Here is a 14940-nt window from a genome sequence, read left to right as displayed (position 1 = left end):
AATGAATAAGTAGCATTAAGAAAAGTTAATACAAGAGGTTGGTCCATTAGGGAGGATATTGAGGAGTCAGCTCTGCCATATGTGCAGGGATTTGAAGTTCCCCTGCATCTAATGGTATGTAGATGTCAAGATCTGCTTTGGGCTTTTACCCATCCATCACTGAATGTTCAGAATCAAGCATAACAACAGACACTGCTGTAGAGAAGGGCTTACTCTCAGTTTGCCTGTTCCTATGGAAATCCAAGTCTTCCAGTGTGTCAGACCCAGGTCAGCTAACTGGCAAGAGTCTGGGGTGGAGAGAAGAGGGAAGGCAGAAGCAGAAACCAAGCCTGGAGAAAAGGATGCAACACTGGTACTGGCTGCAACGTGCAGCTGCTGCCTGGAGTGGGGCAGGAGATGACTAGACATGCCAGGGCTACAGGGGTGAGACAGGCTGAAAACAGTGAGTAAGGAGAGGAAGGAAACGGAAGCAGGTGAGACAAAGACCTATGGGGAGATGTGAGTTTAAAGGGGTCAAAAAACTTGCAGATAACTGGAAGAAAACACATGACTGAGAGCCCTGCTTGCAGCTAATCTTCATGAGTTTCACCATACCCCTCCCATCAGCAAAATCCTTCTGCCCTTTAGCAAAAAGTATCCCACTTCCATCTCTGCACCTGCCCTGTGGGGAATGGCAGCTTCCCATCACTGTCAGCTGGGAGGCCACCTCCCAGCCTTTGGCTTTGCAGTCAGTGCTGGGTGTTAAACACACTATGTCAATAATAAAAAATATAAATTAACCATGAAACGGAAAGAAAAAAAAATCCTATTTGACATGTGAAGACTAGCTGACCTTTGAACCAAGCCTGACAGCTCCCAACATTGACAGGACTTGTGTTCAGACAGAGAAAGCAGGTACACATCCAATCATAAGCCCTTGGGAGCTTCTTTTCTTGATAAAAATCATTGAAACACAAATGGCTCCAAATCACCAGAGCATTATTAAAAACCACACTGGATCCAAACATCATTTAAGCCATTTAATTTGCCCCAGAACTCGTGTAACAGAGCTGAGTTAAACAATAGGATGATGTTCTGCTCCCAGTTACTGAACTGAGTAAGGCAGAAGAGGTGGCACAAATCTCACTCAGTGTCACATGGGATCAGGTCAGTTAAGGGGACTGCAGAGATGGTTTCAGGTATTACACAACTTCTCTCAGAGGAAAGAAAAAAAGGGGGGAAAAAAAAGAATTCTGCTTTTCAATCAGGACCTTTCAAATTCATTTTATTAATGTTCAGGCACAGGTGGGAAATACGAAATGCAAATAGGCTTTGCATGAAAGCATTTTAAGTATGAAAAAAATTCTCTTTATCTTATTTTTAAAAAGTACAAGCACCCTAACAACAGATTAAAAAATAACCTTCCCCCACGAAAACCCAAAGACATGCAAAAAGCGAAGGGAAACAAAGGGATTACTGTTCAAGCAATATAATTGTAGCTTATTAAGTTTAAATAATACCTTCCAAACTAACTACCTACTTCCACTTCTCCCTGTGTCACCTGTTGACCTCTCCTGCCTGGCTTTGGGCAGGACACTGCTGTGTGCCATTGTCCCCGAGAGCAGCCCAGGAGTCCTGCACCACGGGGCACAGGGGCTGGGGCTGCCTCTGGGGCAGCTCACCTGAGTGGCAGAAGGGAGCCTTTGTCACAGATTTGAAGCCCGTAATTACAGGGATTTTGGCAGCGGTGATTAAATAGCCGGCATTCAGGAAAAGAACACAGAAGCTTTCAGAAACTGCAGGGGTCAGAGGCACAGGCAGAGCTACAGGTGGGGGCCGGTGATGAAGAGGAGGTAACAACGCAGGGTATTAACAGGCACTGAGGTGAAACAGCAGGGCCCTGGCGCCACACTGCTGCTCCCACCTCCTCCTCCACACACCAAAGAGGGGCTGGGGGTGCTCCTAGCTGGCAGAGCACCTGCTCCAACACCACCAGCAAAAGGTGGGCAAATGCATTCACCTGTTAGTGGAGCAGAGATAAATCAATTTATCAGCTGGAAGAATTTCCGACAGAAATTTCCAGATGCCCAGAGGACCATCCTACTCCACTCAAGTCCTTTGATAAAGTGTCTCTGTTTTACACTTTCTCGAATCCTCTACAACTCTATTTGAGATACCATAATTTCCCTCAGCATTCCTGCAGAGCAGGGTTTAGGAACACCCATGCCAACTCCTGCACGCTGCTCTGTGGATGTGCCCATCCAAACCTCAGTAACTTCAAACCAGCATTAGGCAGATTAGTTCTTACATTAACACGAACGCAGTGGTCGCAGGACAGAACCAAACAGCTTGAGCTGCCTGAAGGCAAAGTCCTTTGACAAATTCTGCTGTAAAGATGAATTTTGGGATTTGAACAATGTCCTGAAAAAATATGATACCAAAATACTAGTAATAGCCCAGTGTTCAAAAGTGAGCACCTACAGCATATGCCCAGTTCCCACATTTGGCTTGTGGATGCACAGAGGCCATGTCTGCAGGCCAAAGCATGGGTTTGATTGTACAAATATGACTTTTAGGTCATGGCTAGATTACAAAACCTCCTCATGGGGACTCTGTGAAACAGAAAAGCTTGTTCTCATCTGAAGTAATTTGGGAACAAAGTATAATTATTTTGCTATTAACTTCTGCTGGTGCAGGAACATCATGAAATATCCCCAAAGCCCACACCTCTAAATGACATTGGTATAGTGGTTAAAATCATTAGAGTAACAGTGAATATTAAAGTAGATTCTGTTTATTGAGAGCTACTTCCAGCGACTGGAGAGCTGTGTATTGAGGAGGGCTATTAATTAGCAAGGCACCGTGCATTAGTATGCACAGAGCAGTTTCACTGTCCCGGTATTTCATTCATCTTACTGTGTATGTCTTTCCCCTTCCACGGCCTCTCCAAGAGCTACCAGTGCGGAGCCACGGGACATCTCAGAGCCCGTGGCCACCAGGGTACTTTTATCTCCATTCCCACCAGTGCCTGGACCAGCCTTTTGTCCCTACTGCCCAGGTGCTCTTTGTGGTGCCTTTGTCTGGGCTGCACTCGCGTGGGCAGAGATAACCCAGCAGACATTCTGAGCGGTGAGGGGACCTGTCTGAGATCAGCAGGTCTGTCAGTACCTGGCTCCAGGCAGCCTTTGCTCTGACAGCTTTATGGCCGATACTAACGAGAATCAATATGAGGGCAAGGGGTTGACAGTTCATTTTCTGAAGAGTGATCCATTGAGGGCCGATCACCGAGCAGTGTTTATCAGCCTTGGGAAGAGACATTTTTTTATAGGGGGAGGAGGGGGAGGGATCATCTCAAAGTAGCTCGACAGGCTCAATTCTCCAAGGTGGCGACTCATAATTAGAAATCCAATGTATCCTGCTATCAATCCTGCCTTAAATAATAAAATGATCAATAAAAGCAGAGAGGAGATTAAGTCATCAAGCTCAGTGATGCTATTTGCTGTTTCAACGGCTTTTAATAAACCTGTCTCTCTGCATCACATTTTCATATGTTCTGCTCTTCTTTCTTCTTGCCAGCATGGAGGCTTTGAGTTGAACACCCACAGAAAGCTACCACAATGCATGTCTACTTTACAGATATTACAGTCATAGTCACTTAACTGCTCTCTAGGACGATTTAAAAAGAGCAAATCAAGAGGAATTTATGCACATTTACAGCTGATGTCATTAAACTGACCAACAGAGACTGACAAAACGTGCATCCCTCAGATCCTGGGCTTCAGATGCAGTAATGATACAACCAGTTTTAGCTCAAAATTACACTGAAGCAAGATCATGCTGATCTTTTTAAATGAGACTGAACACAAAGATGAAGACAGAAACACTCACACTGTGTTTCTGCTACACTGTCCTCCCACTCACAGGATTGTTCCTGACGCCTAGGTTGAATCTGGGAGAATGAACAAGTACTTGGTAGAAGATTATAGTGCTGCTTTGATGAAATAAGCATCGATCCAGTCTGCTGTGTTACTGCATATGATGCTGAATGACTGTGCCTTCCATTTCACAGTCATATCCACTCACACAGGAAGGACTAACCCAAAAGACTAATGCAAACTCATACAGACTAACACAAAATCACAAGCATAGCAGTCTGATGGCTTAGTTCACAACAGTGCCGTTGTTTACTCTCTATCAGGAGTCAGTCCAAGGAAATCTACTGTACCCATACCCATTAAACTTAACTTGAAATTACAGTAACCACAAATCTCTAGCTGGCTTGCTTCTCAATGCCAGTTATTGGAATCAGCTTTGCATTTGAAGGGCAAATAGAGCTGGAACTATTGCCATTACATCACATGCTGCTTGGTACTAATGTTGAGAAGATCAAAGCTACATGGGAGAAGGCTTGTAATGCAAATGTACTGTTTATGATGCTAATCAAAGAATTTAGCTTTGTTTGGAGGAGACAAAAAGCTCCCTGATGAAAGAAAAAGAGGGAGAGAGAAGCTTAAGTTCTTACCTCCTGCTGATGACAAAGGCTGCAATGAGAATGACCACAAGAACAACACTGCCAGCCACTGAAACAAGAAGCACTGTGGGATTGGTACCATCACCAATGATGGGGGAAGGAACTGAAAACAGAAGAGGGAGCATTAGTGTCAGACACTCTCTAAAAATCAACCTCGGTAGCACTCAGTGAGCTGTCTGGCTTGTGAAGGCAGTTTAAAGTAGCACTCAAATCTACTTTCAGGCCTTTATTATATAGTAATTTGATACAATTTTCCAACAGGGTGCTAATGAGCTGAAGACATGATATTTGATAATGATTTGGGGAACTGAAGTTCACTGGGAACTCCTTCTCTCCTTCAGAGCTCCTCAGAGGGTATAATGGCTAATTTTTTTTGCCTTTCTAATTGCTTTCCACACTTCTTTCCTCCTCCTTTTTCCCTCAGTGGGGCCAGATGATCACTCCCCAGGCTGACACAAAGAGAGTAAGTTATTTTAAAATGTCTACCCTCTTCCTGCTGGATTGATTACTTTCAGTTGTTCACATCCTGAAGGATGTTGCCACTAACTGGCATGACCTTAACTTGATTTAAGCAGACCTGTATGTCCAAAATAAAATAGGCTTGGTCACACTGTCTTCCTGCCACAGAAAAGCAAACATTCTGGGAGCTAAATTTGCTCATTTCCTTGAGCAAAGTGAAAAGCTCTGCTAACAACATAATTCAAACATTCTTGTCTTTATATGACTGCCTAAGGAAAAGTGCAAACACGTGAGCTGATGTAGGACACCTAAATAATCTATATCAATAGCTTCCAAAGGGGAGTAACAGGGTTCTATTCTCCTTGAAATAAGATATTCCAGAAATGTGCAGAAATCTACATTTACAGAAAGAAAAATCTCTCAAGCATCAACGGCTTCCAAGTGTTCACAGGGTGCATGTTTCCTTAAGCCATGCTGAATCTAGAATACAGCATATCCAAAGAGACGTCTTGGGTCAGATTCGTGGCATCACAAACAGCCACATGGCCACAGAAGAACATTTGCTCAGAACAGGCACACTGCAGTCCAACCATCCAATAGGAAGCTCCCAACACACAGCTCAGTTACATCTGCACTCTTCGCTCAAGGAAAAGCAGAGGAATTCAGTGGGCCTGTCGTTACCTGTGTTGGTTGTGAACTCAAAGGGTCCGCTGAAGTCTCCGTACCCTGCTGCTGTCCTGGCCCGCACGTGAAACACGTATGAAGTGAGGGGGTTCAGGCCCTTGATGTCCGTGTTCCTGGAGGCTGTCTTCACAATGCGGTAGCTGCGCTCGTTTTGGTCCTGCCAACAAGAGAACACAGTGGTGATCCAGTAAAAACGCCTCGCTGTGCCATGAACCATGGAACCCCACTTCCTTGCCAAAGCTGTCATGATGAAAAAATATGAGTTAACAATGATGGAATTCTCAAAATATGTCCTGAGGGCTCCTGCTGTTGGCCTTGCTCAATACCCCTAGCACTGCGTGCTGCGTGGAGCTCTGAGCAAGCCAAAAAAGGATGATGAGGCGGTAGGTATGATGCTCATATATCACTGATTATTTAAGAAATCACACAATGAAAACCTTTGGAAAACAGCCAAGAGTTCAAATAGAATCGTCTTGATGAACAAGCACATTTTACTCACACATGCTGGCACTTTCTTTTTCTTCCTACCAGCCAAAAGCCACATAAAAAAATTGATTAAAATATTTTAAGAAAGAAAAGACTTAGAAAACGTCTTCCAGAAAGTCCAATCTTAAAAATTGTTCTATTTTTGCCTGGGAAATCCATCAGAAAATGTAATAATCTAGCTTGTCTGCAAATCAGATGCCTTTTTCTGTGTGTGTTAGGAAAGCAAGTGATTATAAAAAAAATTTTGAAGCATGCATGTGCATATGAGAGACAGCGCACACAAGCAAGAGCAGGTAATTGTTCTTTTTTGCAGAGAACCTTCAAAGAAAATAGCTCTTTTCATAATTCCATACTTGAGAAGTTATTTGGAGGAATAACATCTCCCTCTGACTTGAAAAGTATGAAGAATGTAATTTTCTTTCCTTGTTCTCTACTAAAAGCCAGCCAGTCCACACTATCACTCTAAGCAGAAGCTATCGGCAAACAGATCTTATTATTATGACTTTGTTATATACTTCATTATTATACTTCTGTCTATGAAGTAAAGCTAATGTCTCACTTCTGCCTGACATTATTGATTCTCATTATAAATATGATTGCTACAAAAGCTCAGTTCCTAGGTAGGAAAAAAAATAACCAAATAAACTCACACCATACAGCTGGAACAGCCTATGAGTTTTATTCTTTCAAGCAAGCATTCCAGTGCATGAAATCCTTAATTGGATTTTATTAAACTGAATCTATTTGGTTTCAAATGACAGAATCCTATCTGGAAATAAAATGCAATGGAATGAAGTATAAATCTCTACCCAAACCCAAAGGAAAATCCTTGCTTTGCCATTTTTAAACAGTACCTTTTCATAATATTTGACTTCATACTCCAGGATGACTCCATTTGGCCTGTCAGGTTCCAGCCAAGCCAAGGCAACACTGTGCCTTGTTATCTCTTTAGCCTGGATCAATGCAATTGGGGATGGAGCTGCCAGAAGGAAAAAAAAATATATAAGCAATAATTTAGTTTTAGTGAAGAACATGCATTTTTAATTGTAGCTTTCACAACATTAGCACTTTCAGAAAACGTGTTTTTCTTGCAGGGCACAGGGAGGAGACATTAGAAGCATTAAATATTTTTCCTGTTTTCTCTAACAAAATTATATTTAATCCTCTCTAATAAAGATTGGGTTTGGATTCTGGACAATACTAGATAGATGGATTTTCAAGTAACAACCCAGTTATCTAAACACTGCAATGTTCATGATTCCCAAGTACAAACCTCTGTAAGAGATAAAGGTTCTAAAAGAATCTGCCTTATTTTTGTTGTTTGCCAGGCACAGCGCATAGACTTGTACATTTGTTTTGGTCTACAGTGATTCTCCTCTTCCATCTCCCAAAATTAACTGATGTTATTTCATTAGCTATTTACTTTACAGGAACTATGAAATTCCTGAGGTTCCAATCTGGTTTTCTCTAAAGCTGAGAAAATATTGCCACTGAATTAAGTAAGACCAGAATAACAGTGGATACGTATGAATTTGGACCCTCCCATTAAACCCAGGAAACTTGTATTTCAAGAGTCTGAGCCAATTTGTGCCTCCTAACTTGCCTTGCTTACGTCACAGTCTGTGAGCAGTCCCTGGAGAACGGGAAGCTCAGCACCCAAGGGCCAGATTGTGGCTTTGATATCTCCTTCCCAGCCAAAAGATACCAGAGATTGGGCCATTGTGTACCAAACTGGCATCACCTGACCCCGTCCCACGTGGCGCTGTATTGATGAAATGAATAGAAAAAGCAGGATTGTACTGCCAAGGGTAAGGGCTGCAGGATTTTTGGAAAAACTCTACCTAGCAACAAGCTGAACTCCAAAATCCTTTAAACTGTATCTGTGTCAGTAATAAGGGCTGCAATGATGAAGATAATGGAAAACATGTCTTTGTGCACCCTGCACTGTCTATAGAGCCCCTGCTAATGCTGAAGTTCAGGTTTCTGACTGGCTGGAGGACAATGCCTTCTCCTTTGCCTGTGATAGCAGCAGATTCATGGCTGCGCTGGGGAACGGGTTTTCTGAAGATTTATGAACCCGGCTGCCCCTTTCTTGCTGTTGTGTTGCTGTGTGGTCACGTCTCTAGCCAGCTGTTATCAAGCTCTTTTGATGCTGACAATAGCTGGTATAAATGGCGGAGTCTCCAGGGATAAAAAGGGACATTCATGAAATTTTTAATCTTATCTAACAAAGCTGTCCTGTATAACCAGAGATTAGAGGTCTTCCTAAATTGAATATATTTCTTCTTTTGTCCCCTGATGCTGTAGCTGCTCTTTTTTTTCCCCCTTTCCCTTTCTTTTTGTTTCTTTTTCTACCCTTAACTTTGGGATGACGATCCATGAAAATGTTGGAGAGTAAAAAGTATCCTTGAAACAGGTATCCTTGAAAACTATCAAGAAAGACAAATAAATAAAACACTCACTATAAATGAAAGGAAAATTGAACGTTGAAAGCTTCAAGCCTACTTGACCATATCAGACAGTTCTGATGGAAGTGAAAATAACCAGTAGACACTGCACAGTCACAAAAGGGTGTCTCCTCTTGATGTGAAACCATCAGGGAGCTGCTTCCCGATTTACTATTTGACAGTTTGGCATCTCTGTTAGAAATGCCTCCAGAACCTTTATCTCTTTTTCCTTGTCTGTCTCTCACATGCAAAGGCAAATACTGAATGACAGAGGAGACTATAAACACAGCCAACAGGGAGGATCCAGGTGTGCTCCATCAAATTAGATATGTGGCATGACTGAGAACCTGCTTAATAACCTCACAGTTCCTCAACAGAGAATCAGACTTTTTTTCTTCCCCTCTGCAGTAAGAATACTGCTCAGCTAATAAATTAGAAATCAGATTTGTTACCCTAAAACACACACGTGCCCATTACTGACAAACCAAGCGGAGAGAAATCTGCTTAGTTAATCGGTGCCTCATGCAGGGCAGACAGGCAATTCTTTTTACCAAGAATCTGTCACTTACACTGGTCTGACCTCAAGAATTGTAGAGAGAAAGTTCACTTTCTTTCCTTTATCCTCTTTTTAACCTCCTTGGTTTCCCATTTCTTTTCTGCAGGCATCTATATTGGAATTTAGTGAGTCCTTCAATACTGGGCTGGTAAGTGCTGTATGAAAACACATTTCTTTCCTACTGTAAAATGGCTATTTGCAGCAGAGGAATTTATATTAACTAATGCTGCTTGTGAAAGATGCTTAGCTTTATATAGCATAACAAGTGCTTTCTATGTCTCTCACAAATGGACAGCTGATCTTATGCACTACACCATACTGGAATGAGCAACACACTCCTGACCTCTAGGACACAAAGAAGACTTGTACATCAATTCCTTTGTTATTCCTTATAATTTTAATAATGGCCCTATTTTTTCCTTCCTGTCTTTTATGTGTAAATTCATCCTCCTCAACTTTTAGTCTCTTCTTTTGTCCTGGATTCTGCAGATGAGCAATTTGTTTCTGAGTGTGTTTTGACTGTACATCCCGTCTCTCCATATGCTATACAGAAATCCTAGGAATGCCAAAGTCCAACTATAAGATGAAGTACCCAAATTGCAAGATGCTGTCCAGGAGCTGTCTGACATCTCTGCAGCACAGACCTACAATGGTCTATGCAACAGGATGGCGACCGGCGGCAACTGGGCCCAGAACCCACAGGGAGCACTACAGTTACCCCAGTGCATGGATAAAATCCTAAGTTACCAATTCCCTTTTATTTCTGCAAATAGCCCTACAAATCAGGTTTATTTGTTTCCTTGTTTTTCAGGATCCTGCGCAGTTGAAAGACTGGACTCCTGGAAGAACAGCAAGTCAGGGTCTCCTTGCACAAATATTATCAAAGGGCACAAGAGTCTGGTCAGTAGAGTCCAGGACAAGGACGACATTGCCACTGCCAGCTCATCATAGCACTCCAGGGAACAGTCACAGCCTTCTGGGTGAGCTTCTGCAAAATATCTACATTCTTTGCTCTTCTCCCTTTTGCCTTTAAATTGCCTCTGATGTGAAGATAAATACGTAAGGTTGTAAAACGATGCTTTGATCATGAGCAGAATAAAAGACACAATCTTCTCTTATATGTGCATGGACATTATCAGGGGCTCATTAGACACACACACTCCTACATAAAACACATTGAGGACAGCTTGACCAAAAAGAATAATGCACACAATTAAGATAGTCACAATAAGATCCCATAATACTTATGGAAGGGAATAGGATATCACTTTTTCTTTCACTTTTTGCACTTTCATCCACCCTACTCCCTGATATTTGGAAAGGAACAACTAAGCAATAACTTGTTTCTCAATCACCACTGCTTACAACAGCAAGCTTTCTGCCACACGTGCACAAACTGCACATACCAAGAACCAATTCTACCAGAACGGCCCATTTAACACAATGATGAGGTATTTTGATGCCTAAGAAGGGGTCCCCCCTTGAACAAAAGCACCAAGTGTAACTTTCCCGAGTTCAAAGCTCAGCAGTTCCTTTCCCTTAAGAACCCCACTCCCTACTGATGTGAATGTTGCAATTTTCTTTCATCTACTTCCTCAATAACCTGCCATTAAACACCTACTAGTAGTTTTATTACCTCGATTCTGAGCTTGCGGCCTACAGAGAGAGAAAGAGCACAGATGTACTACAAAAACTTCACCCAAATGCCATAAAGCCATATCCCAAGGCTAGTGAGTGCTGAATTGTAACAGTTTTGAGGCACTTTAAAGGATGGCAGAGGCAAAGTGTCAGTTTTTCATTACTGGTTCAAATTGGGGGGGGAGGAAAAAACAGGAAATAAATAGATGCAATAAAGTCTCTGGCATGTAGGCATCCATGAGTGAAAACAGCCCTTTATAAAACTACAACACATGAGTACTCAGATATCAAAGATACACAATGCCCAGTGTTTTATTGAAGATGCCTTCTTACCCACAGCAGGGTTTACTTTCCACTCCCCATGATTTGAATTTAAATGGATCATGTTTACTCAAGGGGTCTTTCACTGACTGAAAAATATACCCACAGTTTGTACATTATCTCAGCTAAATTCAAATAACATATTTAAATTTAATTACTTGAAGCTTAGGGGTTTTCATGCTTTTCTTTATTCCCTCAATTGCACACAACACTTATTTGTTCTTATCAATGGCTATGCGCTTTGTCAAGCATCAAAATTAAATGCTTGAAAGCACTAATGATGTTACTGTGATTAAGGGTTTTTACCTTCCAGGGTAGATACTAAAAGCCTTCTCCATTATTAATTACTTAAAAAAAAAAAAAAGAAAAAAGAAAACAAGATTTCTGAGAATCTAACACTGAAGAAAAGTCCTCTTAGAAATCAAAACAAGACAATAAAAAGTCTTCCATTAAAAGATTTTCTCTTGATTAGGACACAACATATATAAGGGAACCTGGCACATTTCAGGTTTTCTATTTGACTATTTACCTTGTAACATTGTGGGAGTTTACATGTGATTTTTTTGAATTATATTAGCAAATAATCTCACAGCAGGAAAAGCATATGCAACACAGAAAATCAAATATCGTTTAAATCATTTCTAAAGGCAACATTCTTTAGGCCACATTCTGATAATTTTATTCATGTAAGAGAGCAACCTAATCTACGAGCTGTCGCACTGAGTCGAAATGAAGGGAAGGGAGAAGTATCCAGCCCTGTTTAGTTACATGTACCAGAATAAATTAAAAAGAAGGCAGCTCCCTTTCACAGAACCACAGAACTTTTAGGGTTGGAAGGCACCCCTGGAGATCCTCTAGTCCAATTCCCCTGCCAAGGCAGGGTCACCTGCAACAGGTGACACAGGAACACATCCAGGTGGGTTTGGAATGTCTCCGGAGAGGGAGACTCCACGACCTCCCTGGGCAGCCTGTTCCAGTGATCTGCCACCCTCAGTGTAAAGAAGTTCTTCCTCATGTTGAGGTGAAACTTCTTGTGGTTTAGTTTATGGCCAGTGCTCCTCACCCTGTCACTGGGCACCACTGAAAAGAGTCTGGCACCATCCTCTTGACACCCCTGTGAGGTATTTCTATGTATTGGTAAGATCCCCTCTCGGTCTTCTCTTCTTGAGACTAAACAGGCCCAGTTCCCACAGCCTGTCCTCATAAGAGAGATGCCCCAGACCCCTTATCATCTTTGTGTAGCCTCCACTGAACCATCTCCAGTAGCTCCTTATCTTTCCTGTACTGAGGAGGCCAGAACTGGCCACAGCACTCCAGATGTGGCCTTATTAGAGCCAAGCAGAGGGGTAGGATCACCTCCCTCGACCTGCTGGCCACACTCTTCCTGATGCACCCCAGGATACCATTGGCCCTCCTGGCAGCAAGGGCACACTGCCAGCTCATAGTCAACTCGTCATCCACCAAGATTCCCAGGTCCTTCTCTGCAGAGAAGGATTTCCTAAAGTTCTGCTTCCTGTTGTCCCTTGGGCCTTTTATCCACTCCTCTCTCCTGTCCAGTCGGAAGTGCTCCAGTTTCTGAGGAACACCACCCCTCTGCTCCAAGTATTCCTGGCAAATGGCTTTGCAAACAAAGGAGAATGCACTTTAGCAAGACCGCATCTCCAAACATATGCATAAGCCATGCACGTACATCAGGATAAGCAAATGAAAGCCTTCTGCACATGTGAACTGATGTGCACACACAGATTAGATGTCTGCACGTCTGAAGAACAGAGCCAGAGTTTGGCATTCCTGCTCCTCACTGCCAGTACGACAGCTACGCCTTTCTCTGAGGGACCTGCCAGAGTCTGCGGGCTGGATGTGCACTTTAAAAATTAACCACACGCATATTTAGGGTTTTTTCATTATTCCCTCTGTATAAGTGGAGCAAACATTTGTACTAGTGATGATTGGGCCAGGTTAGGACTTGGACAAGGATCTAGAGGCCTGATTGCTCAACCAAGCCACTGGAAGCCTCCCAAGACATTCCCGAGTCCTCTGTCTTCCCACCGTCTGCCTCTCCCTCCCCCAGGAATGACGACTGGCGATGAACACCTCCCAGCTTGGAAACTGAGACACGCCAAGATTCAGGCCAGCACTTTCAAGCTTTAGCATTTTAAAGCAAAGACTTTAAATCTACGCCACTGGAGTAAAGCGCCCAAGGTTATCCACCCACACGTGAAAATCCTGCTGAGAAGCAGCCTGACAGCTGAGCTTGGCCTCTTTCTCTCAATCCCTTCAACCAGCTGTAAGTCTGCTGAACTAAACTTTCCCTCCTTGTTACTAGAAATTACACTGCTCAGGAAAAGCACCAGCTTGGCCACAGGATATCTCAGAGGACACATTCATCCAAAATGACAGGCACAAGGGATCTTCCCTTTCTTTCCAGGTTCTGCAGCCCAGTCACAGAGAAAGACCTCTGAGAAAAACAAGCAACAAGCTCTCAAAGCTAGGGACCAGCTCACATCAGTCATGTTTGTAATGATGTGTTCATAAAGAAAGGGGCTAGAAAATGAGATTTTGAAGACTGTTAACACAGTATTATTATCTTTAAAATGTTTCCTCTGTTTTAAAGTTTTCATTTCTTGCCTCTCCCAAAAGAACCTGTGCTGCAAATCTTGCCAAACCACAAAAGCTGGCTCTGACTTGCATCAAATCAAAAGCTTGGAGGAAAACCCAGGCTCTTAGCAGCAACAAATAGTAGTAGCTGAGGATTATTAAAGTGATGTGTTTTTACCGCCCCAATCCAGCTTCATTTCTTGGCGACATGCAGTGGTTGCTGAGACTCTACAAAGAGCCTGTGTATTTTCTGGGCTGCACATCCAGTTCTGTGTCAGTTTTAGCACAGACTCCTTCAGCACAGCAGAGCTGCTCTAATTGAGATCAAAACTATTATAGGAACTGAGATGTGACCACAGTTCCCTGTGGTTTACATCAGAAACGAAAGGATGGTGAAGAAGATTTTGCATGCCCAGGAGATTGCTTGTTCTGTCTAGTAAAGAGGGCTAGCTCTTGACAGCAATACATTATTTTCAGGTACTGGCCCTCCAATTTTGAATACCAAAAATTGATGTTAGCTCATGCAGTGCAGGTCTGGAATAACTCCAAAGATCTAAATCTGCAACCTACAATCCCAAAGATTGCCTTAAACCAAAAGATTATAGAATCTACATAGCATTTAGCAAGAGATCTGTATTACAATTCAAGCATGGGGTCTGTTTAGTCTAAAAACTGCTTGTTTTCTTTCTGCTAGCTTGCTAAGAAATCCTGTTGGCATGTTCTGACAAGGATAACTTAATAGTTGCCAACAGAAACATGGCAGAATACTGTGTATTTCCTGTATGTATGAATGCCAGTTTAAAACAAACAGGAAAACAAGCCTTTCAGTTGGAAGGCAATTTATAAGAATCCGTCTGAACATTACAACCAATTAAAAAAATGCAGCACTGAAACATTTCTAAATGCTTAAACTAGAATGATTAATGCAGAAGGGTGAATATACTTAGTGCTGTGAGTTGCTCTAGAAACTCTAGAGCTATAAGTAATTTGTTGAGATGGGGAATTAGTCAGCAGCTGTCTGACCTGAGCAGGTTTGGAGCCGCTGGTCACAAAGCAGGTCATGTTGCAGTTACTCCTCGCTTGAGTTGAGGTTGGAATCTGACCCAATATAAACAACAATAAATTTTGTAGCCTAAAGAAGCCAACACTGATGCTCCACTGCATTATATTGGATTGAGAGAAGTAGAAAAAATGGGCCAGGCAGTCCAGACAAAGAGAAACTGCCATGAGCTGGAGCAGTC

General features: G+C 42.5%; 1 protein-coding gene across 1 annotated transcript in view; it reads right to left on the bottom strand.

Annotated features, from left to right (window-relative positions):
* EPHA4 (EPH receptor A4) overlaps window positions 1-14940 on the bottom strand; it is a 106719-nt gene that overhangs the window by 20716 nt on the left and 71063 nt on the right. Inside the window, exons 6-8 of the mRNA XM_051781422.1 lie at window positions 6994-7118; window positions 5651-5810; window positions 4502-4613 (exon numbers count right to left, since the gene is read on the bottom strand). Of these exons, the coding sequence (XP_051637382.1) occupies window positions 4502-4613; window positions 5651-5810; window positions 6994-7118 (397 nt within the window). The remainder of the gene's footprint in view (window positions 1-4501; window positions 4614-5650; window positions 5811-6993; window positions 7119-14940) is intronic.

Source organism: Manacus candei, unplaced genomic scaffold, assembly GCF_025592945.1.
Source record: "Manacus candei isolate 608988 ecotype Guabito, Panama unplaced genomic scaffold, ASM2559294v1 h1tg000015l, whole genome shotgun sequence".
Taxonomy (NCBI): Eukaryota; Metazoa; Chordata; class Aves; order Passeriformes; family Pipridae; genus Manacus; species Manacus candei.
The sequence above is the reverse complement of the archived record's forward strand: the minus strand, read 5'-3'. Positions and strand labels throughout refer to the sequence as shown.